At 58.6% G+C, this 24,103-nt stretch overlaps 10 protein-coding genes and 1 non-coding gene across 11 annotated transcripts; 5 read left to right on the top strand and 6 right to left on the bottom strand.

The window, feature by feature from the left end:
• Positions 1-87: 87 nt before the first annotated feature.
• Positions 88-1,158, bottom strand: HRG_03461 (enoyl-CoA hydratase/isomerase domain-containing protein; the record flags this gene model as incomplete). Its single annotated transcript, XM_044861932.1, has 3 exons — positions 88-278; positions 330-691; positions 785-1,158. 3 exons carry the CDS (start codon positions 1,156-1,158, stop codon positions 88-90), a joined length of 927 nt encoding a protein of 308 aa, XP_044722958.1.
• Positions 1,159-2,123: 965 nt separating this feature from the next.
• Positions 2,124-4,240, top strand: HRG_03460 (uncharacterized protein; the record flags this gene model as incomplete). The annotated part of the gene is made up of 3 exons (XM_044861931.1): positions 2,124-2,825; positions 2,895-3,879; positions 3,954-4,240. The coding sequence occupies 3 exons, from the start codon at positions 2,124-2,126 to the stop codon at positions 4,238-4,240; spliced, it is 1,974 nt and encodes a 657-aa protein (XP_044722957.1).
• A 111-nt stretch (positions 4,241-4,351) lies between these two features.
• HRG_03459 (dnaJ domain-containing protein) lies at positions 4,352-5,254 on the bottom strand (the record flags this gene model as incomplete). The annotated part of the gene is made up of 3 exons (XM_044861930.1): positions 4,352-4,737; positions 4,786-4,883; positions 4,929-5,254. The coding sequence occupies 3 exons, from the start codon at positions 5,252-5,254 to the stop codon at positions 4,352-4,354; spliced, it is 810 nt and encodes a 269-aa protein (XP_044722956.1).
• Positions 5,255-6,402: 1,148 nt separating this feature from the next.
• Positions 6,403-7,249, top strand: HRG_03458 (uncharacterized protein; the record flags this gene model as incomplete). Its single annotated transcript, XM_044861929.1, has 2 exons — positions 6,403-6,614; positions 6,679-7,249. 2 exons carry the CDS (start codon positions 6,403-6,405, stop codon positions 7,247-7,249), a joined length of 783 nt encoding a protein of 260 aa, XP_044722955.1.
• Positions 7,250-7,750: 501 nt separating this feature from the next.
• HRG_03457 (uncharacterized protein) lies at positions 7,751-8,202 on the bottom strand (the record flags this gene model as incomplete). The annotated part of the gene is made up of 2 exons (XM_044861928.1): positions 7,751-7,917; positions 7,998-8,202. 2 exons carry the CDS (start codon positions 8,200-8,202, stop codon positions 7,751-7,753), a joined length of 372 nt encoding a protein of 123 aa, XP_044722954.1.
• Positions 8,203-9,334: 1,132 nt separating this feature from the next.
• Positions 9,335-9,784, top strand: HRG_03456 (uncharacterized protein; the record flags this gene model as incomplete). The annotated part of the gene is made up of 1 exon (XM_044861927.1): positions 9,335-9,784. The coding sequence occupies one exon, from the start codon at positions 9,335-9,337 to the stop codon at positions 9,782-9,784; it is 450 nt and encodes a 149-aa protein (XP_044722953.1).
• A 342-nt stretch (positions 9,785-10,126) lies between these two features.
• HRG_03455 (gatB/GatE catalytic domain-containing protein) lies at positions 10,127-11,983 on the bottom strand (the record flags this gene model as incomplete). Its single annotated transcript, XM_044861926.1, has 2 exons — positions 10,127-11,446; positions 11,489-11,983. The coding sequence occupies 2 exons, from the start codon at positions 11,981-11,983 to the stop codon at positions 10,127-10,129; spliced, it is 1,815 nt and encodes a 604-aa protein (XP_044722952.1).
• Positions 11,984-14,070: 2,087 nt separating this feature from the next.
• On the top strand, positions 14,071-15,063 carry HRG_03454 (uncharacterized protein; the record flags this gene model as incomplete). Its single annotated transcript, XM_044861925.1, has 2 exons — positions 14,071-14,419; positions 14,471-15,063. The coding sequence occupies 2 exons, from the start codon at positions 14,071-14,073 to the stop codon at positions 15,061-15,063; spliced, it is 942 nt and encodes a 313-aa protein (XP_044722951.1).
• A 1,068-nt stretch (positions 15,064-16,131) lies between these two features.
• On the bottom strand, positions 16,132-16,221 carry HRG_12067. Its single transcript has one exon. It is a non-coding gene; the product is annotated as a tRNA-Ala (tRNA).
• Positions 16,222-18,482: 2,261 nt separating this feature from the next.
• On the top strand, positions 18,483-19,181 carry HRG_03453 (uncharacterized protein; the record flags this gene model as incomplete). The annotated part of the gene is made up of 3 exons (XM_044861924.1): positions 18,483-18,570; positions 18,634-18,693; positions 18,757-19,181. 3 exons carry the CDS (start codon positions 18,483-18,485, stop codon positions 19,179-19,181), a joined length of 573 nt encoding a protein of 190 aa, XP_044722950.1.
• A 485-nt stretch (positions 19,182-19,666) lies between these two features.
• Positions 19,667-23,835, bottom strand: HRG_03452 (clathrin and VPS domain-containing protein; the record flags this gene model as incomplete). The annotated part of the gene is made up of 8 exons (XM_044861923.1): positions 19,667-20,482; positions 20,542-20,653; positions 20,738-22,273; positions 22,326-22,857; positions 22,915-23,317; positions 23,372-23,398; positions 23,455-23,656; positions 23,744-23,835. The coding sequence occupies 8 exons, from the start codon at positions 23,833-23,835 to the stop codon at positions 19,667-19,669; spliced, it is 3,720 nt and encodes a 1,239-aa protein (XP_044722949.1).
• Between the last annotated feature and the right edge of the window lie 268 nt (positions 23,836-24,103).

Raw genomic sequence — 24,103 nt, 5'->3', positions numbered from 1 at the left:
TTTGGCGAGGCACGCAGGGCTTGTTCTTTTGCCTTTTTTTGGGGGAACCACTTGGTGTGTGTTCTTCCTACGAGGGCGGCGGGGCGTTTATCGGCCCTTGAAGACGGGCTTCCTCTTGTCTTGAAAAGCCCTCAGAGCCTCGTTCCTGTCGTCGGTGTCGACGACCCTCTGGTACATTTCGTCCTCCTTTTCCGGCCTCGCCCACGCGACGGCCTGCAAGGCAGCTCTGATAGCGACGGGCCCACCCTCGCAAATCTCCTGAGCCAGGCGAACGGCCTCTGCGAGGGCAGCCCTACGAGCGGCGGGCAGTATGTCTGACGAGTCGTCACCATGCTGGCCTTGTGCGCCGGGGCGGGCATCCTCGGGGACGACCTCGACGAGGCGGTCAGCGATGCCGAGGAAGTAGGCCTCCGGAGCGGCGACGCGGCGGCCGGTGAGGATGAGGTCGCGGGCGCGCGAGAGGCCGACGAGGGCGGGAAGGCGGTGAGTACCGCCAGCGCCGGGAATGATGGCGAGGCGGGACTCGGGGAGGCCTATGGTTGCGTTGGAGGAGAGGACGCGGAAGTGGGTGGAGAGGGCGAGCTCGAGGCCGCCGCCAAGGGCGAGGGAGGAGATTGCCGAGATTGTGGGGATGGGGAGGTCGGCAAGGGAGGTGAAAGTTGCGCGCAGGTTGGAGAGGAAGTCGGCGGTTCTGGGGGTTGTCAGCAGCCGCGGGCTGTGTGATCAAAGATTTCATCTGCCACAGAGCACGCCAAGAAGCAGACAAGGCAAGGCAGCTACTCACTCAAGCTGGGTAAAGCCACGACGCTCCTTGAGATCAGCACCGGCACAAAAGCAAGCATCAACAGCACTGGCCAGCACAAGAGCCCTCGTGGGGCCCAGCTCGGCGGAGGCAGCAGCAGGCAGCTCTTCGCCGTCGCGGCCGTACTGGGCGTGGACGCGGTCGACCTCGGCACCGAGGTCGGCCAGCAGGGCCTTTGAGATTGCGTTGCGGGCCTTGGGCCGGTTGAGCTCGAGGACGCGGATGTGGCCGGACGAGGCGGCGGGGAGGTTTGTTACGCGGATGAGCGGCTCGGCGGAGGAGGAGTAGAGACGGCGGAGGAGCGGCGGGGAGGAGGGCGGGAGGAGGCGGAGGCGGAGGCGGAGACGGGGAGGCATGATGATTGGGGGATTAAGCGAATGATTGTCGGAGAAGGGGAGATTCGGGGGCGGCGGCGACTGGGAGGAGTGGTGGTGACGATGGGAGAATGCTTGCCTGGAGCTTCGGCTCAATTGCTGCTGGCGGGTGACGGAGGTCCGTCGGCTTTTGTCGGGTTTGCTGCAAGGGTACTGTGTACTCTGACGCTAATGACGCGGTACACGTCAAGCTGGTGCATGCACGAAGCTGCGAGTCCGTACTGGACGGAGTATTCCGTACACTGGCATCATGATGTGCATATCATGCGGCTGGATGTTACACAAACGGTAACCTTATTTGCGATATGCAATAACATGAATGAGGCAAGCGAACAAAACCCACTCGAGATAACCGCACTTCAACAGCTTCCCTCCCAACCACCGCCGGAGGATCCCGTGAGCATGTCGGCCTTTTATGCTGCCCCATTTCTCGGCCTGATGTTGGACAATGGTCTCTTTCCCCACCCTGGCGGCTCGACGACGGCCTCTGATTCGGTGGACAGACGCAGCCATGATCCAACGACTCCATTAAGGATAGACAATAGCCCTATGCCCCTCTCTTTGGAGATATAAGCCTAACTTATTATGCATCGTTCGTTTCTCCCACACCGACTGGCATTTCTTTTGCGTTCTTGTTGACTTGGATTGTCATCAATTGGCCCTTGCTTTCTCACTCCTCGAGGCGTTTCTCCTCTGCCGAAACATGTTCATGGCGACGACTGCTGAGGGGGATGGATTTGTATTTTTTGTTCCTTTTTTATTTACGGAATTTTCTACTACTACAAGGTTGAGCTGCTACACCTCGGTTGATGGATGAACTCCAGCTCCGGTATCCGAGGCTTGTAATAACCTCCCGGACCGGAGGGCGGAATAGAAAGAAGAGGGGGGAACTGAGAGGGGGTGAAAGGAGAGAGAGGGCGCGCAGCAGGCGACAAGCGAGGAGCACCATGGCCACTCTCGCGTCCAACTCGTCCACAGCCGACGCCGCAGCGACGCCCCGGGCGGTGACGGTCAACTTCCTCCCGGCCGAGCTGAGCGGCACGACGGGCTTCTTCCCCTTTCACGACCTCGAGATCCTCGGCAGCACCCACGAGGATGACGCCGCCAACTTCTTCCAAAAGTTCCTCATCCGGCCTTCGGGGGAGAGCGGCAACGACGACGAGCGGCACATGTGGCTCTTCCCCACGGGCTGCCGTGTCGACGGCAACCATGGCACCGATTGCCCGCGAGCATGCCGCGACGCCGCAACGCTGTTTGGCTCGCTCGAGACGTTTTACAACTGCGCCGCGCTGTCGTCGATAGCGTACTGGACCCGCGCCAACCGCAGTGTCGTCGGGGCTTCGTCGCCCGGCGCCGGCGCCAGCGCCAGCCACCACTACTATTACTACCTCCCCGACGAGGCGGCGCACAACGCCAGTGCCGTCATGGCCGGCACGCCGCTGGCGACCTTTGACGAGCGGCCCGTGCTGGACTCGTTTGTCGCGTGCGCGCAGGCGGCGTGCGGCGGCGGCGATGGCATCCGCAAGCCCTGCAGCGACGCCGTCAAGGCGTTGTCGGGGCTGTCGAGTCCGCCCGATGTGTTTGACGCCATGGGCTCCTTTTGCCCCAAGATCCCCGTCGAGATTAACCCCGACATTTTTGGGCCGGGGGTGAGAACTGCCTGCCTGCTGTCCTTGCGAGAGTGAGTGTGTGTAAGTGCTGACTGTGGACGTTGACAGGTCCTCATCTCGTACGTTCTCCAGGTCTGCTTTGCCAGCTTCCTCTTCCTCTCCCTCAAGACCTTCACCCTCTGGGTCCGCTTCTCCCAGCAGGGCAAGGCAAAGCGCCGCACCAGCAACCGCGCGTCGCTGCTCGACCTGCAGCGCCGCCTGACGCGCATCGAGTCCATCATCTGGCGCGACTCGTCGGCCCTGTCGCGCACCAGCATCGCCCTCGCCACGACGCTCGTCGAGTTCCAGGAGGCCCAGTGCTGGTTCGTCTTCGCCATCCAGATCGCCTCCATCCTCGCCATCGTCGTCAACTCCCAGGAGGGCACCTTTTGGGGCGAAATCATTGTCAACGCCGCCGTCGCCTTCCACGTCAGCCAGAACGGCATCCTGCCCATGTTCCTCGTCCAGCTGTGCCTGCACAACGAGGGCATCCGCAACTGGCACACCTTTCTCGGCTTCTTTGCAGAGTATCTCTTGGCCATTGTCGCCACCAGCCAAAAGGTCCTTTTCCGTGATGCCTTTGAGCTCTTTCGCAAGGAAAGGGAGCTTGAGGCTTGTGGCGGCAATCCCAGCCCTCGCAGCTACTGTGCCTCGATGCACGGTGTCGAAGGCCTGCACCTTGGCTTCTTCCCTCGCCCCTACCTCTACAAGGTCGTCTTTCTCGTCCTCGACACCGTCGCCATTGTCATCTTGCTCATCGACCAGCTAAGCTGGACCTTCCGCAGCCACCGCCTCACCCGCGACCTCAGCATCCGCGGCTACCGGCTCGGCCACGGCCCCAGGGGCAAGTTCAAGCCCGCCTGGATCAGGCTCAAGAGAGTCGTCTGGTGGTCCCTGGAGCTGGCCTACCTCGTCATCAACATTTTGTACATGGTCTCCCTCGTCAAGGTCTTTAGCGCCGACAGCTTCGAGGCAAGCAAGTGGTCCTACGGGCAGATCATCGCCATGACGGTGTGGGGGCCCGTCATTGTCAAGCTGTTTGACCTGGTACTCTGTAAGTCCCAATCTCCTCAAAGAAATCAGCCCAAGCTATACAAGGGCACTTCCGTTGACAACTCCCTCCGTCAGCCGGTCCGCCCAAAAACGGCACCAGACTCAACTCAGGTCCTCCGCGGTTGCGCATCGATAACGTTATAAACCACCGCCTCGGTACCTCGGCAGACGAGGTCCTCGATGACGATGACGACGACGATTACGTCCCGGGGCTGGGGAGCAAGATCCCGACGCCGCCTGAGCTGGACCTTGGCCGGGGCCGTCGCCGGGATCCCAACTCGGGCCGCATCACCGACGAGGGTGCGAGCAACGAGATGAAGAGCGTCGAGGCTGGCTTGCGACGAGTCAACGATAACCAATGACGGCGCTTATGATGAATGCCACATGTCTCATGTATAAATGAAATGGGAGAAATTTACGAAATAGGATGAAATCTTCAAGACACGTCACAATCGTTTATCGGTAATTCGTATTCATGCGGGCCTGTCAGGCTGCGAAGGAGCATTACATCTACTAGGCGCATAATCGGACGCCACGTTCTGCCTGTCCCGCAGGAAGGAGTCGACCCTCTCGTCCTTGGACCTGCCAGCCAACGCCGTACTGCTCCTGAGCATGTCCTGCCCAATGGCCGCATGCCTCTGCTTCGTCGACTCGACAAAGTGGGCGCCCGAGGCCTCGGCGCGGTTGGCCTGCGTCATGGCGCCTACCATGCACATCATGACGACCAAGGTGGCAAAGGTGCCGTTGCTCATGTATGTGGGCTCGCGGCGCCGCCCGTCGCGGGCCTCGTACCACCGCTCCCAGTCTTCCCAGGTGGCGTTGCGGGCTGGGCTATTGGGCTGATGGCGCCAGGCGCGGTCTGCGGTGCGGAGGTCGGCGGCACGATGGCCTTGGATCCAGCCAATGCCATGGGAGTCGTAGAGGCGCCGTTTCTCCGGGTCGCTGAGGAGATCGTTGGCGGCGACGACGAGGCGATATCGCTCGAGGCGCGTGGCCGAGGGGAGGCTTTGAGAGCAAAAGGATGGCGAGGAGGGCGTCGGCATAGAGTACAAGGGGCCGCGAGTGTGACTGTCGTGGGTGTCGGGATGGTAGAGCTTGACGAGCTGGTAGAAGCGGCGCTTGGTGTAGGGGGCGGCCTTGTGGATGTCGAAGATTTCGTAGGGGGTCGGGTGCGATGAGCGCGGCCAGGCGGGGGGTGCGTCGCCGTCGGAGTGTGTTGAGGTCGAGGCACGTCTTCTCAAGCTGGTGCTTCCGTGTCTGCCTTTGTATGAGGGGTGAGAAGGGAAGCATCGAGATGGCGAGGGCGATGACGTGAGTGACGAGGGGACGGAGCACGTGGAGCAGCACAGCGCCACGGCCGAGTTTTTGAGCATCATTGGCAGCGGCGAGAGCAGAGCCTTGAGGAGATGAATAGACGATGGAATATGAGGGTGTTCTGTGCTTGGCCAGCTCAAGTCATTTGTAGGGCGGAGATGCGAGGTTAGAGGGGAGGCGATTCGAGCGCAATCGTGCTCAATCGCCGGCGATAACAGGTGCCCCGCTATTTCCAGAAAGAGCTTGGGCTGTGAGTGGCAGGGAAAAGTGCTCGGTACGTACTCGTGCCTCAGATGACTGAAAAGCTACTAAGACGCTACAGACAGACACGGTATATTTCCCAGAAGCTAGATGTACTAGATAAGTAGCGCACGCATGGAGCACGTGCTCGGCTGCGGGCGGGCGGATGGAGCCCCGGGGGAATGAGGCATGCGACGAATCTGGGGAAAGAACGCCACCGACAAGGAGCGTGTGGGGTCGCTTCCCTGCGCGAGCAGGCCCGGTCTCGTGACCTCGAGCTCATCACAGCTTTGCTTCTTCATCCATGACGCCAATCCAGCCCAACAAAGACTCCCTTCTGACCAGAGTCACGGCCGTCTTCTCTCCCTACTTTTTAAGTACGGTCAGGTTCCCATCCGGCTTGGGACGCGCCCCCCACCCAGACTGCCCCGGCGCCGGCCGCCTTTTCTCACCTCCAGTCCATCGAGACATGCATGCATTGGGCCGGCTTCATGGGCCAGATGGGCTTCTGCGCATCTCACTCGCTTAGCTCGCCATCGGGCGGGGTGACTCGCAATGACGAGTCCCCTCGCCAGGGGTGTGAGCCGCCTGCTGCTGCCATTGGCTCGACGTGAGTCGATGCCGGCCGGCACTTGGGACCTCTCCTGCAATGACGTCCTGTGCGTAGCATCGAATCGCGAAGCCCTCTGCCACCGGATGGTCCGTGTCTGGCGTCAACGCCCGCGAGTCTTTGTTTGTCAGCCCCCGCATCATGAGCTGGGGCTGCATGTACGGGATCGCAAGGTGACAGGTCATCGTCCTTGCCTCGTTATGGTGCCCTACAGCAGCGCGTAGGCTTATAAGAAGCGTCTGACATACGGATGCCCCGGCCCTCTGCCTGTCCGTCTTCTCCTCTTGTTCGTCGCCGAGCAGCCCTTTTCCCCTCAACTCCTCAACATCACGTACCAAGCCAAGAAAGAAAGCAGACACCATGGCTTCGACGACGGCTGCTGAACAGGCTTATACCGATGGCCACCACCGTACTAGAGACGCGGGCAATGGCGTCAACGGCAAGCCCCATCAGTCCATGGTCTCTCAAGTCAACGACCCGCAGTTCTTCAAGATTGCCAATCCCGGTCCGCTGGGCCTCATCAGCTTTGCCCTGACCACCTTTGTCCTCGGTCTCTATCAATGCGGCGCAGGGTGAGTGCCAATCCTCGGCCTTCTCTCCTCATCACGTCGCTTACCTCGTTGCTCCTCAATGCAGACTTCCCGGCTCCAATCCGCTGGGCAACGTGGGCCCCGACCAGGCCGTCTTTGGCCTTGCCGTCTTCTTTGGCGGTGCAGCACAGTTCATTGCCGGCATCATGGAGTTTCGCGTCGGCAACACGTTTGGCACCACGGTCCACTGCTCCTATGGCGCCTTTTGGCTCGCCTTTGCCATGTTCCTCGTCCCGTCGCTCGGCATCAAGCAGGCCTACCAAGGCGATGAGCGCGCTTACAGCTTTGCCCTCGGCATCTTCCTCATCCTCTGGTGCTTCCTCACCCTCATCTTCTTCGTCGCCGCCCTCAGGACAAACATTACCATCCTTGTCGTGCTCGGTTTCCTAGCCCTCGCCTTCTTCTTCCTCAGCATCGCCCAGTTCGTCTCTTCGACGCACCTCACCGCCGCCATCCGTGTCAACCGTGCGGGCGGTGTCTTTGCCATAATTTGCGCTCTGGCTGCCTTTTACGCCGGCAGTTCGGGACTCATGACCGAGGATACGACTTGGGTCAGGTTCCCCCTCGGGGAGTTTTCCTATACCCCGAAGCAGTATCGGACCACCAATGCTGTGTGACAGGATTGACAAGCAAAGCTCCCATGTATCCCGCATTCTACTGTACATGGATTTGGCCGGAAGTTTTCAGTGCTTTTCTATCCCCGAGATCGGTGGAGATATGTACTGAAATTGCATAAAATGATCATGTATTGCTATCGAAGAGGTTGTAATTACTTGACTTCCTTCTTTTATACCCATATCTACGCTTCTACAACTGTCTCTAATACTTGACGTAAAAGTACCATTGTAGTTTCGATGATTAGTTTTCTACTTGTCCTTGATCGTGCACAATTGCGAAACAATGATAATATTGCCCAACATATATTTTTTACAATGCATAGTACGACACAAACGTTAATAATATTAAGCCTGATGAGTTTATTAAATTTACGTCTTTTACACCATGTCCTTACTCTATGACGTAAAGGACCTGAGAGTTTGTAGTAAAGGGTTTGTGTACATGTTGTACAGTCGAGGTTGCCGGCCAATTTGGTTGTGATCTTGACTTGCTCAGCCCAGCTACAGCTTGCGCTTGGCTTCCTCGGCCGCGCCCTTTGCCTTTCCAGCCGTCTCGTGCGCAGCGCCCTTGACCTGACCCTTCATCTCTTGCGCCTTGCCCTTCATCTCCTGTGCCTTCCCCTTGGCGTCACCCTTGGTCATGTTCTGCGCGACGTCCTTTGCTTTTGCTAGAACGGGACAAACAATGTCAGCGAAACGCCGTCATCATCGACCGGAGAGTGTGTGAAGGCAGGGAGCAGAAACGCACCAGCCGCGTCGAGCCCAGGGATCACGACATTGTCGCTGACAGTCCTGTCCACGGCCTTGAGCCCATCCTTGACCGTCTCGGTGGGCGATTTCCGCACGGCGGCAGACGTGGTGAAGGCGCGCGGGGCGGCGGCGGCGGTGCGGACGGCGGCCAGGCGCGAGGCGGGGACCGCGAGGCGGACGAACTTTTCCGAGAGGAACGACATGGTTGCGGGGGGCATAGCTGTCCCTTTCGCTTGGTGTGCTTTTTGGGTGGATGGGGGGGGTGTTGTGCCTTTGTGCCGAGGGAGAGAACTTGGTGTCTTGGAGCTTGGGGCTGCTGCTCGCGCGGGGCTCGGATTAGGGTCACGAGGTGCAGGCCTGCGAGATGGATGGGGGTTGAATTGGGCCTGAGGAGTTGAATGCAAGCAGATTGGCTCACGCGAGTTGAGGGCGAGTCGAAGGGCCGTGGTTTATATACTGTACGATCCGAGTGCAGTTGGCGGAGCTTCCCTTCCCGGGGCTGGCTCATCGTGATGTCATGGACGGATCGGCGCGCGGGGCGGCAACCAGCAAATGGCAGGAGAGCGGATCCCCTGATGACGTACTGGGCCTGGCCCAACCATCGAGATCGCCCGGCCGCCTCCTTGCAGCAGCAGGGGGCAGCGGCAGTGACCCGAGGCAGCGGGTCAGCGCGAGGACAGAATTCTTCAATTCTTCTTCAACACCCATGTTGCTCGCTGGTCAGGGTCAGGGTCGGTCCAGATCTGCACAAGTGTAAGCCGTGTGCTGTCTCCATTGCCAGCAGCCATTTATCCTAACTAAGAGCTGCTTGACCACGGATGTTGTACACTCCTCTCCTGTCAGGACCTGGGCGTCCAGAGTTGAAAGCAAAAACCATAGATTCAACGTAACATCGACCTCGGCAGCTGGCGGACGCGCAACAGGAGCTCAAGGGGCCACTAGAACTGTCCCATATCCGTTGCTGCACGTCCTCGTCTGCCATGGACCCCCATGTGCCTCGACCACGCCTCTTCTTCCCTCCACCTGCAGCTGCTTGCCGGCCCGGGCCATGGATAGCTGGGCAATCCGTCCCTCGGTGGCCTGGGCCATACATATTGCTGGCTTCCGGCCGTGCCAGGCACCCACGGTGAGCTCCGTGTAGAAGCCCAGGTCGGCGCCTTCGCATCACCTGCGTCCCGGCCCGGAAACCAAGTGTCCGGGTCGCCAGTTGCAAACTGTGCGTGATGGCGATGCAGACGGTGCATCGGCAACCCATCTCCCAGGGACCACCTCGACAAAGGGTCAGCCAGCGTGCCTTTTCGTCGCTCCCTTCTCTTGCTCTGGATTAGGAGCCAAATGGCATACACGCACGCCGCCAACACCAGTATGATGCCGACAACTATGGCAGCAGTCGCTCCATTCGAGAGACCCTCCGGATCCTTCTGGCTCCGCAGCGGCCCGCTTGCGACCAAGTTTTCGGTCCCTGTGGCTGACGCCATGATTCCCGTGGAAGAGTGGTTGGGAGCCGTAGAGGCCGTTGCCGACAACTTGGCCAGGTTCGATAATCGAGTCGAAGAATTCAAGGACAGCCCTGAGCCGGCCAACGGCAGGGGGGGTGTCGGCGGGGATGGTTTCGGGCCACCAGCCACAGGCATCTCTAGAGTACCGGTGACGCCTCGACTCGAAGGCGTAGAGAAAGAGACGACGTGGCGAGTCCGCAAATTCACTGTGGTGATCGAGGATCGAATCGGTTCAAGTAGTTCATGTCCCCGGGGATTGTCAACTTTGAATGTAGCCATCACATAATTGAGCATTTTGCGTAAACTGATCGGGCCGTCGACTGATGAGTGCGGACGAAGGTGCCAGCTCGAATGCATCAAGCGGTGAGGCTTAGTCGAGCCCAGCTGTCGCTGTCCCGGCGCTCTCGTTCATGTCCAGGATCGTCGAGCTGGTTTCATCCCGTCTTGCTTGCTTTGTGGCATGCGACAGTGAGACGGGACGTGGTACCATGTGCGCGTGATTCGCGTCCCCTTTGCAGATAGGGGCCGTCTCGTGTGCTAGTACAGCCAAGTGCTGTGGTCGGTGGCATGAATAAGCGTTCGTGAGACCCCCCGAAGCGACACGGGCAGTGGCGGGGACCGACTTCCATCACGGCTCCCGCATGGCCTCGACCCGTTGCCTCACGATGCCCTCGGCGGTTGCAGGGTCGATTCGCTCCGTCGGCCCGAGGCGCATCATCTTACCCACAAGGTACATGAGCTTGCCCTGAGGGAACTTTTCATACTCGACAAACACCTGAAGCACTTTTTCTTCGCCCTCCATGGCCGCGTCCGCCAGCGCAGAGTATTCTTGCTCGGAGATCTCCTTGAACCAGAGATCATTGACATTGATTGCCTGTAGCACACCGCCCTCGAGCTCGCCGAGGTATATCGACACGAGGAGCTCCTTGGCCACTTTGCCCGTGATGTGTTTGCGGTAGAGGTGGTAGAGCAGCTGCGATAGCTCAGAGGCGGGGACCTGGGGGCATTCGCCGTCGGGCGTAAACGAGAGCTCTCCCAAGGCCAGTGGCCCTGCCTTGTATGTCGTGAGCCGACCGAGCTCGTGGATGATCCAATTTCCGGCAAGAGTCGAGTAGCTCTTCAAGTCCGGGAGTGTCGATGGGGCAAACTCGGCTCGGATCTTCGCATCGAGGCTGTCCAGTACCCGATAGAAGTACTCGATGCGAGCTCCCATGTCCAACGTGATGAGCGACAGGGCGTCCTTGGACGTAAGTCCAAATTCGTCGACCAGTCTGTCCATCTCGACGTCGGGCAGCACGGCAAGCGACGTCCGCAGGTGTTCCACGAGGTCGTCACCAATCACCAGAGGCGCAATGTCAGGGTCGGGCATGTAGCGATAGTCGACCTCGCCCTCCTTGCCTCGGAGCCGCCTTGTTTCCTTGGAGCCAAGTGTCCAGCCACGCGTTTCTCCTGCAATGACCCCGCCGGCCTCCAGCTCTCGGATCTGGCGATCTCGTTCGGCTATGATGGCGTCCTCAATGGCCTTGATGGTGCTCAGGTTCTTGATTTCAGTCCTCGTCCCGAGTTCCCTGGTCGAGCCATCGGTTCTCCGCACAGATACATTCACATCGGCCCTGAGACCGCCCGTCTCCATGCCAGAAACGCAACTGTCGACCGTGTTGAGGAGAAGCTGCACCTTGCGGACAAAGATGGCGGCCGTCCGTGGATGGTGAATATGCGGCTCGGTGATGATCTCGATGAGGGGCACGCCCACGCGATTGAAATCCAGCCAGTGCACATTGCCGGTCTGCGCAAGCGTCTTGGCCGTGTCCTGTTCGAGCTGGATCTGCTTGATGCCCACGGCGACGCTCTCACCGTCCTCGGGGGCAATGCCGTCTCGCGCACGCAGCGTAATGTGCCCGTTTCTTGCCAGAGGTTCGTAATACTGGGTTATCTGATATCCGGAGGGCTGGTCCCACCAAAAGTAATGCTTTCTGTCAAACCGGCTGACACGCTGCACGTCGCAGTTGAGGGCCAGCGCAGCTCGAATGGCAGGCGGAAGAATGTCCTCTTGCAGCAGGGGATGGCTGCCCGGCATGGCGACGTCGAAGAGCGCGACATGGCTGTTGGGTTCGTCGTTGAAGGACGTGATTGCGGAGGAGAAGAGTTTGCGCGATGTGTTGAGCTGGGCGTGAATCTCGATTCCGACGGTCAGTTCCCAGCCCTCGACCACCTGGGACTCGCCCTTTGACTTCTTCTTCCCTTGCTTCTTGGCCTGCTTGGCCTCGTCCTTGAGCTGCTTCCGGAGAGGGACAGCAGGCGGTCGCGAGGGTGTAGCAGTGGCCTCGGGAGCTGCGTGGAGAGCTCGGACAAGAACAGCGCCGGGCAGCCTCCACCCGACCAAAGCAGGCCTCGTTGCGACAGGATGGGCGGCGAGGCATCCTCGACGCGAGGGAACACCGCCCAGCAGGTATCCCCTCAGCGCCGCAACCGGGCTGCGGCGCATCGCGCGAAAGGGGGAAAGGGCTGCAGATGTGGCGCCAATGGTTGCGAGCACGACAGAAGGTTCATGCAAAGCGTGCCGCCGGATGAGACGACGCGCGATTTATATCACGGCGCGCAGCAACATGGCCGGTGACGCTGTACTCTGCAGTTTGGCTCCTCTCAACAGCGGCTGACCGCGCGCATTGGAGGTATAGACGTTGCGAGGTGAAATGTCTCTGGTGCACCGGCCGAAGGGCAGGTCGACTGTGCCGCAACAAAAAGCACTCGGGTCGCAATTTTCGAGCTCCTCTGACAGCTTGCCGATCTTCATGATGCTCCGGCGCAGCAGAGGTTCGAGTTCGGCCCGCGAGAAAGCCCGGACCGAGGATCGGAAAGTGCCTACAGATGTACCCAGTTCCTACTTACCTGCACTGTACAGTACGTGCAGACACGCCAACTCCCACATCGGGAAGTGTCAACGCGTCCCTATCAACAGACGCCACAGAAGAAGCAAGTCTTCCATCCTGGCACCGTCACCGTCACCTCATCACCTCCACCAGGCGACAGGGTCATGGCTCCGTCGGGCACCAAGCTCTCCCGGCCTCGAGCCTGCTGGGCCGGCACCTTGCTGAGCCACTAGGCGTGCTGTGCAACCCAGCTTCCCAGCTGTCCTGGCGCTGATTTGGCCAACGAGATCCTATTCCCAGTCGGAAATGCCTCAGCCGGCGGGCCAATGGCTCTTGGGGTGGAACGTGGCCTTTGTCCGGTCGGCCTTGTCTGTTCTTGAGGCACCGTCGCCCTTTGCCTGGACGTTCCTTGAACGTCGAAACACGATGCATCACAACGTCTGCCTGCTGTTATATGCAGAGCAGCACCACGGCCCAACCTGCACAAGCTGACTCAGGTCTTTACCCATGGATTGTGTTCGATGATTTTTTCGTCGTCATAGCGCCGACCGACAGTGCGCCCATTTCCGTACCGCGTCGTGTCCGCTGCTGTTGGCACCTCTGGGCCCCAAGGGCCTCCTTGTGCGACTCGGGAAGCTATCAACTCTGCCACGGCATGTGTGCACCATACTGCTTTTGAACGGCAGCGCAGCCAAATCGCCTTCGCGCTTCCGGCCACATGTGAGACTGTTTGGTTCCTCCAAGTCATCCAAGCCGTACAAGGAAAGCACGTCGTCCAGAGTGAACTTACAAGAGGGAGATAGCACAAGGTCCAGGAATATTCGGCATCATGGAGGCAATGGCCGAGATTCGTCAAGGTCAGGACCCAGTATCGGTGGACTGCCATGAGAATGACGATGGACCACACCCCCCGAGCGCGGAACCGGCAGCGGTCGGCGAACACGAGGGACAGTCCGAGAGATCATGTCCGGGCAGCTCGCATCTCGCAGCTCAAGAAGCCGTGGGGGGGGAGTCCGTTGAACCGGTCGTCGAGCCGCTCATAGTAGATGACGTCTTTTCACCTCTCCTTCCGGAGAGCATCTCTCCCCTGCCAGCGCCGGGCGACGACAGGGGGCATTCCCCAGGCACGACGGTGGAAGACGTTCCCGACGAGGGCGAGCCTCAGGCCCCGACTCCCCGCACGCCACCTTCGCAGACTGTTGTCTCGCAATGGACGATTCTCAAGACGCCGACCATGCCGAGTAGCGTCCCGATGCCTGTCAAAAACGAGTCAGCCTCGGCTCAAGCGCCGCATTGGACAAATGATGGGAGCGAAACGGCAAGTCAGGCGGCACCTGTACAGGGCGTCTACCATGCCCCACGTCCGCGGCGCCGGCCAAGCGCCCTCGACTACCTGGTGTCTGTGTCTCCGGGCGCGACCCCGAGGGCAACTCTGGAGGCGGCGTATAAAAGGGCTGGAGCCGGGGCTAGCCACGTATCAGGTTTCTCCAACATCTCTGCGCCACCAGCGTTGGACAGTCACCATGGTGAAGCTGCTCATGGCAGGGCGGTCGATCCCGGGCCGCGGTTGAACTGGTCCTCTAGTTACCCTGGGCTTGGCGGCGCGCATTCAGGGCCAGGATATCAACGTCCGCAGGCCTTCTCCGACGTCTATGGATCCCCTCCCATTGCCCACAGCCATGCATCGTTCGCCAACGTGACAATGCCGCAAGCTGCTCCAAGCATCCTCCAGCCTGCCTATGGAGCAGATAAGTCGCCGATGAGCGGCTACCAACTCTTGGCAGCCAAACTGGTTGGTGGCCTAGGGGGTCCGCCCGTCACACCCATGTATCGTCGCTTCGAGGCCCTCAACCACCGGCTCCTGCTCTACATGCAAGCCGACCTGGTGGACCTGGAGAACGAACTTCGTACTCTGGACACGAAAGACACAATGGAAAGGGGCTACGGGGTTGTTCCCGCCTCGCGCCGGCACGAACGTTGGGCCAACAGCGCTTTGGCACAGCAAAGGACGGAGATTCTGGGCCAGATTGGCTACAAGCTATGCCAATACAGTATGCCGAGATTTGGCCGGAGAGTTGCTTCATTTGCTGACTGTTTTCTAGACAAGGTCATGACTTCGTTTGTGAAAACCCACGACATGCCGGCTCCATCGCTGGCCGAGATACACGAGTACAAAACTTATCTCGGCAACAGCCGGCTAATCGCGGACGAAGAAGCAAAGTTTCTCGATCTGCCCGAGGATCTGGTGTCTCTGGTGAGAGAAGAGCTGCCCATTGCAGAGGAGCTCGTGGCGGACGTCGGTGGGACAACAGCCATGGCCCCCCGCCTGGTCGAGGAGGCCGCCGTGCCGCCACCGAGCCGCAAGGAGCCAGAGTCGGAGGGAGGCCACAGTAGCGCGTCGATCAAGCGACGTCCCGCGCAAGGCTATGATTCACCGGAGACGTTGCTCTCGACGTCGCTCTCGCAGCTTGCGCTTGCCATGTTCGTGGCAGTCTTTGTGCCGGTCGTCACGTTTGCCATCATCCCGGACTTTGCAGGGCGCATCACCGTCGTGGCGCTTGTCGGGGCCAGCGTTGGGACGGCGCTGACACAGTCTGGGCTTGTACGGTTGCTGGATAGGGGGGCACTGGATTGGATTCTTTGTGCTGCAGCTTACGGGGCTACCATGGCGGTTGTTGCTTGGATTCTCGGGTAATGCAAGGGGGGGCGCTTGAGGGCGTGTTTCTTATGTTTTGCGTAGTTGGAAAGTTGGGTGCGAGGGTCTTGCGAGGGTCTTGGATGCACGAGCGACTTCCAGGGAGCGAACTGATGGCTCTTAAGCAATCCTGCTCCATCAGAGATGGGAACGTAAATCAGAAGAACAATCTCTTGGGTCAGTACGCATGGCCAGGGGGATGGACGAGATTTTGTGATCATTGTAGCCAAACCAGAACATAGGAAGCTGCTGGACTCGAGGCTATTATTATTATTATTATTATTATTGTATTTTCCGTCCAGCGACCTTTAGGTCGCTCAGGTCCCCGAGACGGGGCACAGGACGTGCTGAGCTGCTGGAAGTCTACTATCGCGGAGTAGGCCCACAATACGCGAAACGAAACGAGTACCAATCCGCGTCTTCTGCCCCTTCCACAGAACGTAAACAATCCACCATTCAGCATTTCATCGGCTCAAAGGCGCTTCTTTGCTCAGCCTGCTGCCCGTCAGCGGGACGTTCAGGCGCGACAGCCATGTCTTTCGTTTTGGCCTCACAGGGCCGGTTCCGAGAGCACCCTCCGCCCGGCCGAGTCGGGTAAGAGAAAATGGGTGTGTGTGCAAACAAAGGGAAGGAGGAAAGCGGTTGCTGCCGCCTAGTGGCGAGGGCAGATCGTTCCAAAGAACGAGCTTGCCTTCGCCACCTTGACGAACTGGTCGAAGTCTCTGCCTATTGCTCGGTTGACCGCCGCGCTCGGTGAGGGTGCCAACCTCATCCGATGTCGCGGCGCTGGACTCGAGGCACCGGGCCGTCTACTTTGGTGTAGGGTATGGCCGATGGCCTGACGACAACAGACTGAGCCAGCCAGCCGATCTTAAAATCCACCTTGAACAGATGGTGAACTAATTAACTTAGGTAAGGATTAAGGATTAAAGCAAAAAGGACTTGCTTCTACCTGAATTATTACAAGCTGATAGAAGAGAGAAAAACGAAGCCACGACATCTTCGTATCAAGGCGATATGAATCTCAAGGCAAAAAATCGGACACTCGGGGGATTTAACCCCGTACATTGGACGAACAGGGAATCGAACCCTGGACCACTCCCACATCAGAACAAGCGAACATGCTAAGGGAGTATTATACCACTAAACCATTCGCCCAGACGTGTTTGATGGAAGGATTGGAGCTAGCAAGTTATATATAGGCTTGCGATCTTGACTCCCATCCCATCATCATAATTTTTTGTCCGTCTTGCGATCTCCTCTTCCCACTCCATCTCCGTTCGCATGGGAAGATGACGCAATCGTCTCTGAGCCTCTGCACTCCAAGGCCCCCTCCTGCCCCCCGCGCAAGCTTCCACTCTAAATGGCCAAAGTGCAGGCCCGCTCTTGACCCAGAAGTCGCGTCCGCGTCAAACCGAAACCGGATCCCATTCCTCGGACAATGTGGGCTGCTCCTCCTCCGCCGGCGGCTTCCCGAGACCCCACCGAGCCCGATGCTAGCGGGGGGACCCCTATTTTTCATCCGTGAGTGATCCGCGCCGCTCCGGGCCGAATCTGCTCGAGAGTCATCAGCGCTAGGACGCCCTGATGGCAGCAGAGTCAACGACAAGGGGGCGTGGTGGTGTGGACGATGACGCAGCTTTGCTCCAGGCGCGTCGAGCCTCGCGACTTTGACGCGTAAAGCGGTTGGTTTGGGGAGGCTTGGACGGTGATGCGAGGTTCTCGAGACGGGCGCGGATATGGTGGCGTCGTGACGGCGAGGGCCAACACGCCTCCTCTTGGACGCTGTCTGGAGACGATGGGCAAGCAAGTGAGGGCCTGGAGCGAATGGTGCAGGAGGGAGCCTACTTGCGCGCAGCTGCAGGGCCGCCCGCACTCGCTGCCCTTGTCTGGATATACCACGTCTCGCCGTCTCTCAGCAAAGCTGCTGCTTGACGAAACAGGCCGTGCTGCACCACCTGCCACAAGCATCGCTACGCCTCGCCCACACGTCTCGTTCCTGGAGACACAGACAGCTTGCCGTGCTCTTGCGTCCTGGCAAGACGAGGTGAGACGCGTCTCGCCAACCAACAGGGCCTGCCCGTGTCGAGCTCGGTGTCAAGGCGATGGAGAGCTCACTCAAACCACGCCACAGATGCGGATTCACCATCTCTGATACCAGCCTGCCATCTCCATACGCCACTGCCTCGGTTGTCTGTTGGCATGCGCCTGGTCGGTCGGCTAGCTGCATCAAACCTTGCGTCACCACCCGTCTCGTCTCGTGACATTCGTCGGATCCGTCGAGAGCTCTCCTCTGGAGCAAGCCTTGTGAGAACCAGGGCCTCAGACCACCGGTGCGTGTCTCTGCCACATGTCCGTGTCGCCTTTGTCTGTCTCCCTGTCTCAAGCGGGTTTTCATTCTTTGGCTATTTTCTGACCGAGCGTTGATTAGTGACGAGCATGAGCCAAACGTGTCGATTCATTGCGTCGCGGCTCGGTGCTGCCGAGTGCGATTCCTATAACGTACCGATGATCTCTTCCGCGACCAGCAGGGCCACGCGCGCGCGGGCATGTAATAGCCATTAATTACGCACTTGGAATATCTCTAAATAGCTGCGACTAACTAATAGCTCTCAGGTCCGAAAGGGAGGCCACCTGAGTCAAGCCGTTGCAATCCCGTATACTCTCTCGTTCTCACGAGCGAGGATTACAGCAACTCGCTTTGCCAACCGCACAACTCAAGAAGGAAAAGGCACTTGCGTCAGGAACAGTTGTCGGTGCCATGGCTCTTTTCGATATTCGGGGACCTGGAAATTGTGCTCCGTCCGTCCAGCTGGCCAGCTGTCAAATCGCCCTGGCAACCCTCTGCCCGTATGATTCACTGCGCGCAAACAAGCCCGTTATCATCCGGATACCTGTTTTATCAGGCAAAAAACATGCCGCGTGTTGTGCCTCTTTTATTTATCTTCTCTGTCCCCGTGTGCAGAATCTTTTCTTCTCCTCTTCCTCTTCTCTCCGCCCTTCACCACGGATCACCTCCACCATACCACCTAAGCACGCTTGTTCGCCACCGCTCTACTAAAGCTTCCAAGGTATGTTCTTCCGCTATTGTTTCTTTGGTAGCGTGCATCCTCTTGTTTCGCCTTAGCAGGAACGAAATATCGCACATTTCTGCTCCATCGCGTTCCAACCCCATCCCTCCCCCACCAACACCCCTTGACGCCTTCTCCCTGGCGATCAAGCCGGGCCTTCTTAAGAGCTCGGGAAGAACCTCAGAATCATCGTTGAAATCATCCAGACCCTTTTCTTTCAGTGTCTTACCTCGCTCTGTTCCCGCTCTGACAAAGAAAATAAAATCTGCAGGCCGTCGTCTTACCTCAACCGACTTTCGTCAAAACCAGCAAACACCACGACAGAACATCTCGTCTAGATCAGCAAAGATGCCTGCTTGCAACATGGCCGTCTTCGCCAACGTTCTGCTCTTTGTCGGAACCTTCATCTCCGGCGCTGTGGGCGTGTCCCCGTACAGTGAGTTGCCCCCAACAAGCGATGAAAACCAGCTTCGGTTATACTGACTTGCTTCTCCCCCAGCCAACGGAGCATCCACCGAGACTGCGGCTCCTCAGGAGCTTGGATACGTCACCTCCGCTGGTAAGTCTTTACCCCTCGTTGAACTCGGCATAGGAATGAGCCGTGGCTAACGCTTCTCTTCAGGATCGCTCGTCTACTCTGTCAACATGTGCACCATTGTGCACTCCACCGTCTGCCAGACTTCCATGTCGACCGAGGGTGCCCACTCTTCGCCTCACTCCCCGGCCGGCTACCCGTCTTCTGCCCCGGGCTCTTCCAGCGGCAAGGTTGACGCTGCCATCTCTCCCGCCGAGCCGACGCCCACCAGCGTCGTCAAAGCCACCAGCACCGTGACCAGGGCCACCACCCTGACCAAGGGCAACTCATCGGTCGCCTCGACCAGCACCAGCGAGAACGCCGATATCACCCCGACTCAGACCGAGGACTACCAGCCTACCGGCAGCACCGCCTCGGCCGTGCCCGTCTCGACCGGTGCTAGCAACACCGTCAGCGTCGTGCGTGGTGTCGCCATCGGTGCTGGAGCCATGGCCGTTGCCCTCCTCTTCTAAAGGGGGCTAAAGGACTTGGGCCTGTCTGGTGCGAAGTCCCTCGACGAGGGACCCACCAGTGAGCGACGGATTGACGGCGTGACGAAAATTTCCTTCATTGATTCCCCTGCACGTTTTGCGAGTCGTTTGGCGGTTGGGAAAACGTACATGGTTTGCATCAGCCCTCTTGCATCAAACGCCGCCGAAAATGGCGCGATAATACCGCTCTTTGTACCTAGATGGCGCTCGTTGATTTGACGACGCATAGTAAAAAAGAAGAAAAAAGTCATTTCTCTACATCAACTCAGTCTCTGCCGTTGCAGACCACCGAGGCAGTGGCCCAAACATGCCCATGCGAACAAATCTCACGAGCCAGGCAGCCCGTGTGCAAACGGCCTTGCACCTCACGAGAAGAAATTATGAATGGCTCTGGGAAGCCTACAGAGGGTATACAGTGACTCCATCGCCATTTGCGCAGCACGTTGCTGGCAAGTCTGCTCGTCCATCTACGTTGCCCTCGCTGCGCAAATTGGACAACCCCCCCTCACCCTGTCCCTCAGCAACCGGGCCCTCATGACCTTCATGCCGATCGAATATCTACCGCCTTCGCCATTCTCCCCTCCAAGGTCGACATCCGCCTCCTTCCCTTTGTGAAGCATCTCCAGTAAATGGCTGAGGTGGAAGACGTGACCGCAAGCGAAACCCACGAGCGTTTCCATCTCAAACTCGGTAAAGAGCATAGAGCAGCTCGCGCAACGTCCAGGCAGCGGAGCAAGCCTCTCGTGTTCCGTCTTCTCGTCTGCCCCGTCGTCTCTGGAGGCTGCCGCCTCGACACCATTCGTGGCCTTGTTGGACTTGGCTCTTGCTTGCCCCGTGGACGGTGGCACGACCTCGAACTTGATGCCCCTGCGCTGCCCTGCGCGAAGCTCATTCTGGGCCGTGGCTAGCTCGCTACGAAGGACGCGTACCGCGCCAGAGCTGATGCTGTGCTGGAGTTCGTGCTCCTTCATCATGTGTGTGAGCCCCTCCCTGAGACCCTGGATTTTCAGCTTTTCTGGTATTCGCCGCACTAGAGTGATGGGGTTGATGGCTGTCCCGACTTGTTCAAGCAGCGCGCGAATAAAGGTTGGTTTGTCCATGCTGTAGTTGAGCAAGTCTTCCCATAGGTCTGGGTCGTCTTGTTCCTTTGCAAATTCAATCGCCTTTTCCACGTTTTTCAGGCGGTCGATGATGAGGTAGAGTGCGCGCTTCATCTGACCCGTCTTGGAGTAGAGATACACCAGCTCGTCGTGGTATTCAAAGGATTCGCACTCTTGTACAGCCTGAGGCGAGACGGTCAGTACGGCGAGAGGCTGCGAGCAAGGTTCAGGCTCCATCTTACCTTTTCGAAGGTGTACGAGGTCGACGACTTGAGGAACTCCATCAGCATCGGCCTGTCGTACATGGAGAAGAGATGCACCGCCAGGTCAGCAAAGTCGTCCACCAAGGACTGGCTGTCCATGACCAGCCGGTCCATGTTCTCGCCCATGTGTTCTTTGATGCCTTCTCCCCGCCATAAGCCCTTGAGATAAAAGTACAAATAAGGATAAAGTTGCTGTCCTTGCAGCTGCTCCACAACCACTTCCGGGCGCACAAGGCCGTGCTGCGCTTCGTCGACAAGGAGAGTAATTGCTTCAGATGTCGCCTCCCCGAGTTCCTGTTCGCTCATCTGGCGCTCAGGATCCACCCTCAATGCGATAAAACTGGGAATGTCGTCTGCCACCGCCTCCGCAAGGTGGCCATCCCGGATGAGACGGAACGCCGAGTCAGCATCGTGGAGCTTGATGCAGCATTTCAGGGCCTCTCGGTTCCTTCCGCCCGCCTCGTATAACCGAGCCAGGCTCTCCATGACGATGCGCCAGTTCCGGCCCTTTTCACCATTGTCGACGCTGTCCTCGCGAACGTCGCGGAACTTGAGTTGATTCTCCAAAGCCGTGCTGACAATGCTGACATCGAAGAGATCGGTCGACCAGAGCTCTAAAAGCTCTTTGAATCGTGGTTTGTCTGTTTGAAGGTAATGGCCAAGGACAACTTCGTATATAGTGGAGGGCAGCGGCGGGTGCATCGGCGTCGAAGGGATGTGGTTTGTGATTTCGCCAAACTTCTTTGCGCCCGCAAACGTCCAAACCCATTTCTCCCATCGATCAGGAGTTGTGAGCACTTTGCCGCACACCTGACCCGCCGTTTCCCAGCTGCCCTCCTCGACGAGCTCCTGAATCCACAACTCGCCGATCCGTCTCTTCTCCTTCTCGGCTGAAGAATAATTACTCCTCTGCGCTGGGTCTGAGACGGACTCATCGTCGTAAAAGTCGTCGGTGCCTGGGTGGTGCTTTGATGGCGTCGAGACAATGTCGGCCAGTCTTTCTGGCACCGCAGACACAATATCGGGGTTCTCGTCCAATAGTTCCCACGCTCGCGCATATTGTTGGTGCTCCAATAACCAGGATAAATGATCAGCCAGATCCCTCTTGGTGCCCAGAATGCAGTCGTATGGGCTATGAATAAAGATTTTCGCCCCCGGCTTCACCAAGCTGGGGTGCACCGTCGGCTTCGCGCCCTTGATCGAACGAACAGTCCCTGCAGTGCTTGCAGCTCTGGAGCCACCTCCCGCATCGTCGCCACTATCTCTGCTCCTGATGCTCGCCCCGGAACTGAAGAGAGACTTGGGGTTGATCGCAGCGTTCCACATATCGGTGCCCAGGCCAGCGAGTGCCTCGAGGGTTCCTTTCGACGCCACGGTGGACGCGGCTGTGTGAGCCGGCAAGACCCCCAGGTGGTAGTCGGCAGAAGTCAGCCTCTCGAATCGGCTAACGCTCAGACCGTCCTTGTCGACTTCGGCTTGCGAGTTGAGATCGATGAGTCTGAGCTCGGGCGGCTGATGGCTCGGCCGACGACGCAACACTCTAGACGGCTCGCTGTCCTCAGAGCCTTTTGACAAGCTGCGTTTGCCGCCCTTGGCAGATTTGTCCGCCTCGTCGTTTTCATCTTCGTCATGCGGTGAACAGAATGCGAGGACAAGTAACAAGTTTTGGGTATATAAGGAAATGCCGGAAATAATGCAGTCCATTCGAAGACTACGACTGGTCAGCTCAGCTCTTCTTTGATGATTTACTTGGTTGCACTCACATTTTGGCAATCTCTGCTCGCCCAATGGCCTTTTCGCCAGCGTTCTTGTGCGACCCTGGGCCCCCTTCATGGACGTGGATGATCCAAATGGTCCCCCCCCAGCCGACGAGGAGCCGTTCCACTGCTCTTTTACTCAGGACACTCTGCTCCCGCAGCCTGACGGAAGTGGCAGTAGCGGAAGAAGAATCGGCATGGACCCCTTGACCCATCTCGCCACTCTCGATGGCTTTCTCGTCGATCCACTCAGCCCGGCCCTTCCAGACACCCGCCATGGTTTCCCACTCGTCTGTCTGGGGCCTGTCGATGTGAGCAATGCGCTTCCAGGCGTGATCCGAGTCCGCACTCTCGAGATGTAGCTTTGAGCGCATGACCTTGATGCCATACTCGTTGAGCCAGACGACGTATTTACCGGAGAGAGACCACTTGATGGAGCTAATGGTGCCTTCCCCCGAATGGAGAATGGTATCTTTGCCGGTGTTGTGGCTCAAGCCCATGCTGCCCAGCCAGCCAGAAGCGGCTGCTGCCGCCGTCCCTGTTGTAGTTGACGTGCTTCGCCCAGAACTGCCGCCTACAGTCAAGATAAGCTGACCTGCCAGGCCGCCTGACAGGTAGGTCCGGTCGAGCTTGTATTCCGGTGAGAGGGAAACGGCTTGCACCGGACGGGCAAAGTTTCGCAGCTGAACATCCTTTACGTCCATGAGTGATTGGATGCAAACGTTGCCATCCATTGAGGAAGTCGATATGTATATTTCGTTGGAGGCAAGTCTTGGCAGCGGCGCGGGGTCCTTAATCCTCCTCGACGTTGCAGCCGGTGAAGCAACGCCTGATTGTCTAGATGCAGGTCGCGGCTGGGTAGTGCCAGGGCGCAAGGAAGCATCGATCTTGTCGTTGGGTAACGGCGGCGGAAACGGGGATATCGAGATGCTCGTGACGGAGGCCGCGTGGGCGTGGTAGACACGCAGCGATTGGAAGGTTGGTAGCTGGACGACATGCTGCACCGCCTTTGTTTAGCTCGGGCTTCTGAGAAGGAGTCTCGGTAGACTTACGATGTTGCCATTGTGAGTCCCAATAATCTAAAGCCTAGTCAATCCATGTTGCATGCCACGAGAAGAGGGAGTCTGGAGCGCACCATCTTGTCGCCAGCGACGATGAAGGCGCTCGTCGCATCTCCGTTGCGGTACACGGGGCTCAAGTGCTGGGTCAACCGCGCATACTTGAGCTGTGGTTCCTCTTCCTCATCATCGTCTTCGTCGTCGTCGTCCTCGCCGGAGTCCCCGTCGTCATCCTCGCCGTCATCGTTCTCTTGCTTGCCGTCGTCCTCGTCTGCACCCCTGCCGCTTTCGTGGCGACCTGCGTCCGGCCGTTTGTGTCGGAGAGGGGGGCGATCCGCAGCTGCCTGCTGTGACGGAGAGACAGACCTTGTCCCTTTGTGCTGCGGATCGGTGCTGGATCGAGGGGGTGCGCCGTTGCCGTCTGGGTTGTGCCTCGGTTGGGGCGGCTGTGGTGTCATTGCGGCAGCTTGTTGGGGTTCATAATGGGAGCGGCCGTGACGCGACTCGGGAGACGAGAAAGGCGCGATTCGAGTGGGAGAAGAGCGCGACTTGGCGGGTGCGCATGGAGTTGAGAAGGGGGGGGTTCGAGTGCTGTTGGCCCTTGGAGGACGTGTTTGGGCGACGACGAGTGGTGATGACAGGAGTGGGACTGAAGCCGAGAGCTACAGTAACAACAAAGAGGTACCTACGTCACGGTCCACGGCCATTCCAGAAGCAGCAGCGCCC

The sequence above is a fragment of the Hirsutella rhossiliensis genome (genome assembly GCF_020360975.1).
Source record: "Hirsutella rhossiliensis strain HR02 chromosome Unknown scaffold00003, whole genome shotgun sequence".
Taxonomy (NCBI): Eukaryota; Fungi; Ascomycota; class Sordariomycetes; order Hypocreales; family Ophiocordycipitaceae; genus Hirsutella; species Hirsutella rhossiliensis.
This window is presented reverse-complemented; position numbering and strand designations above follow the sequence as displayed.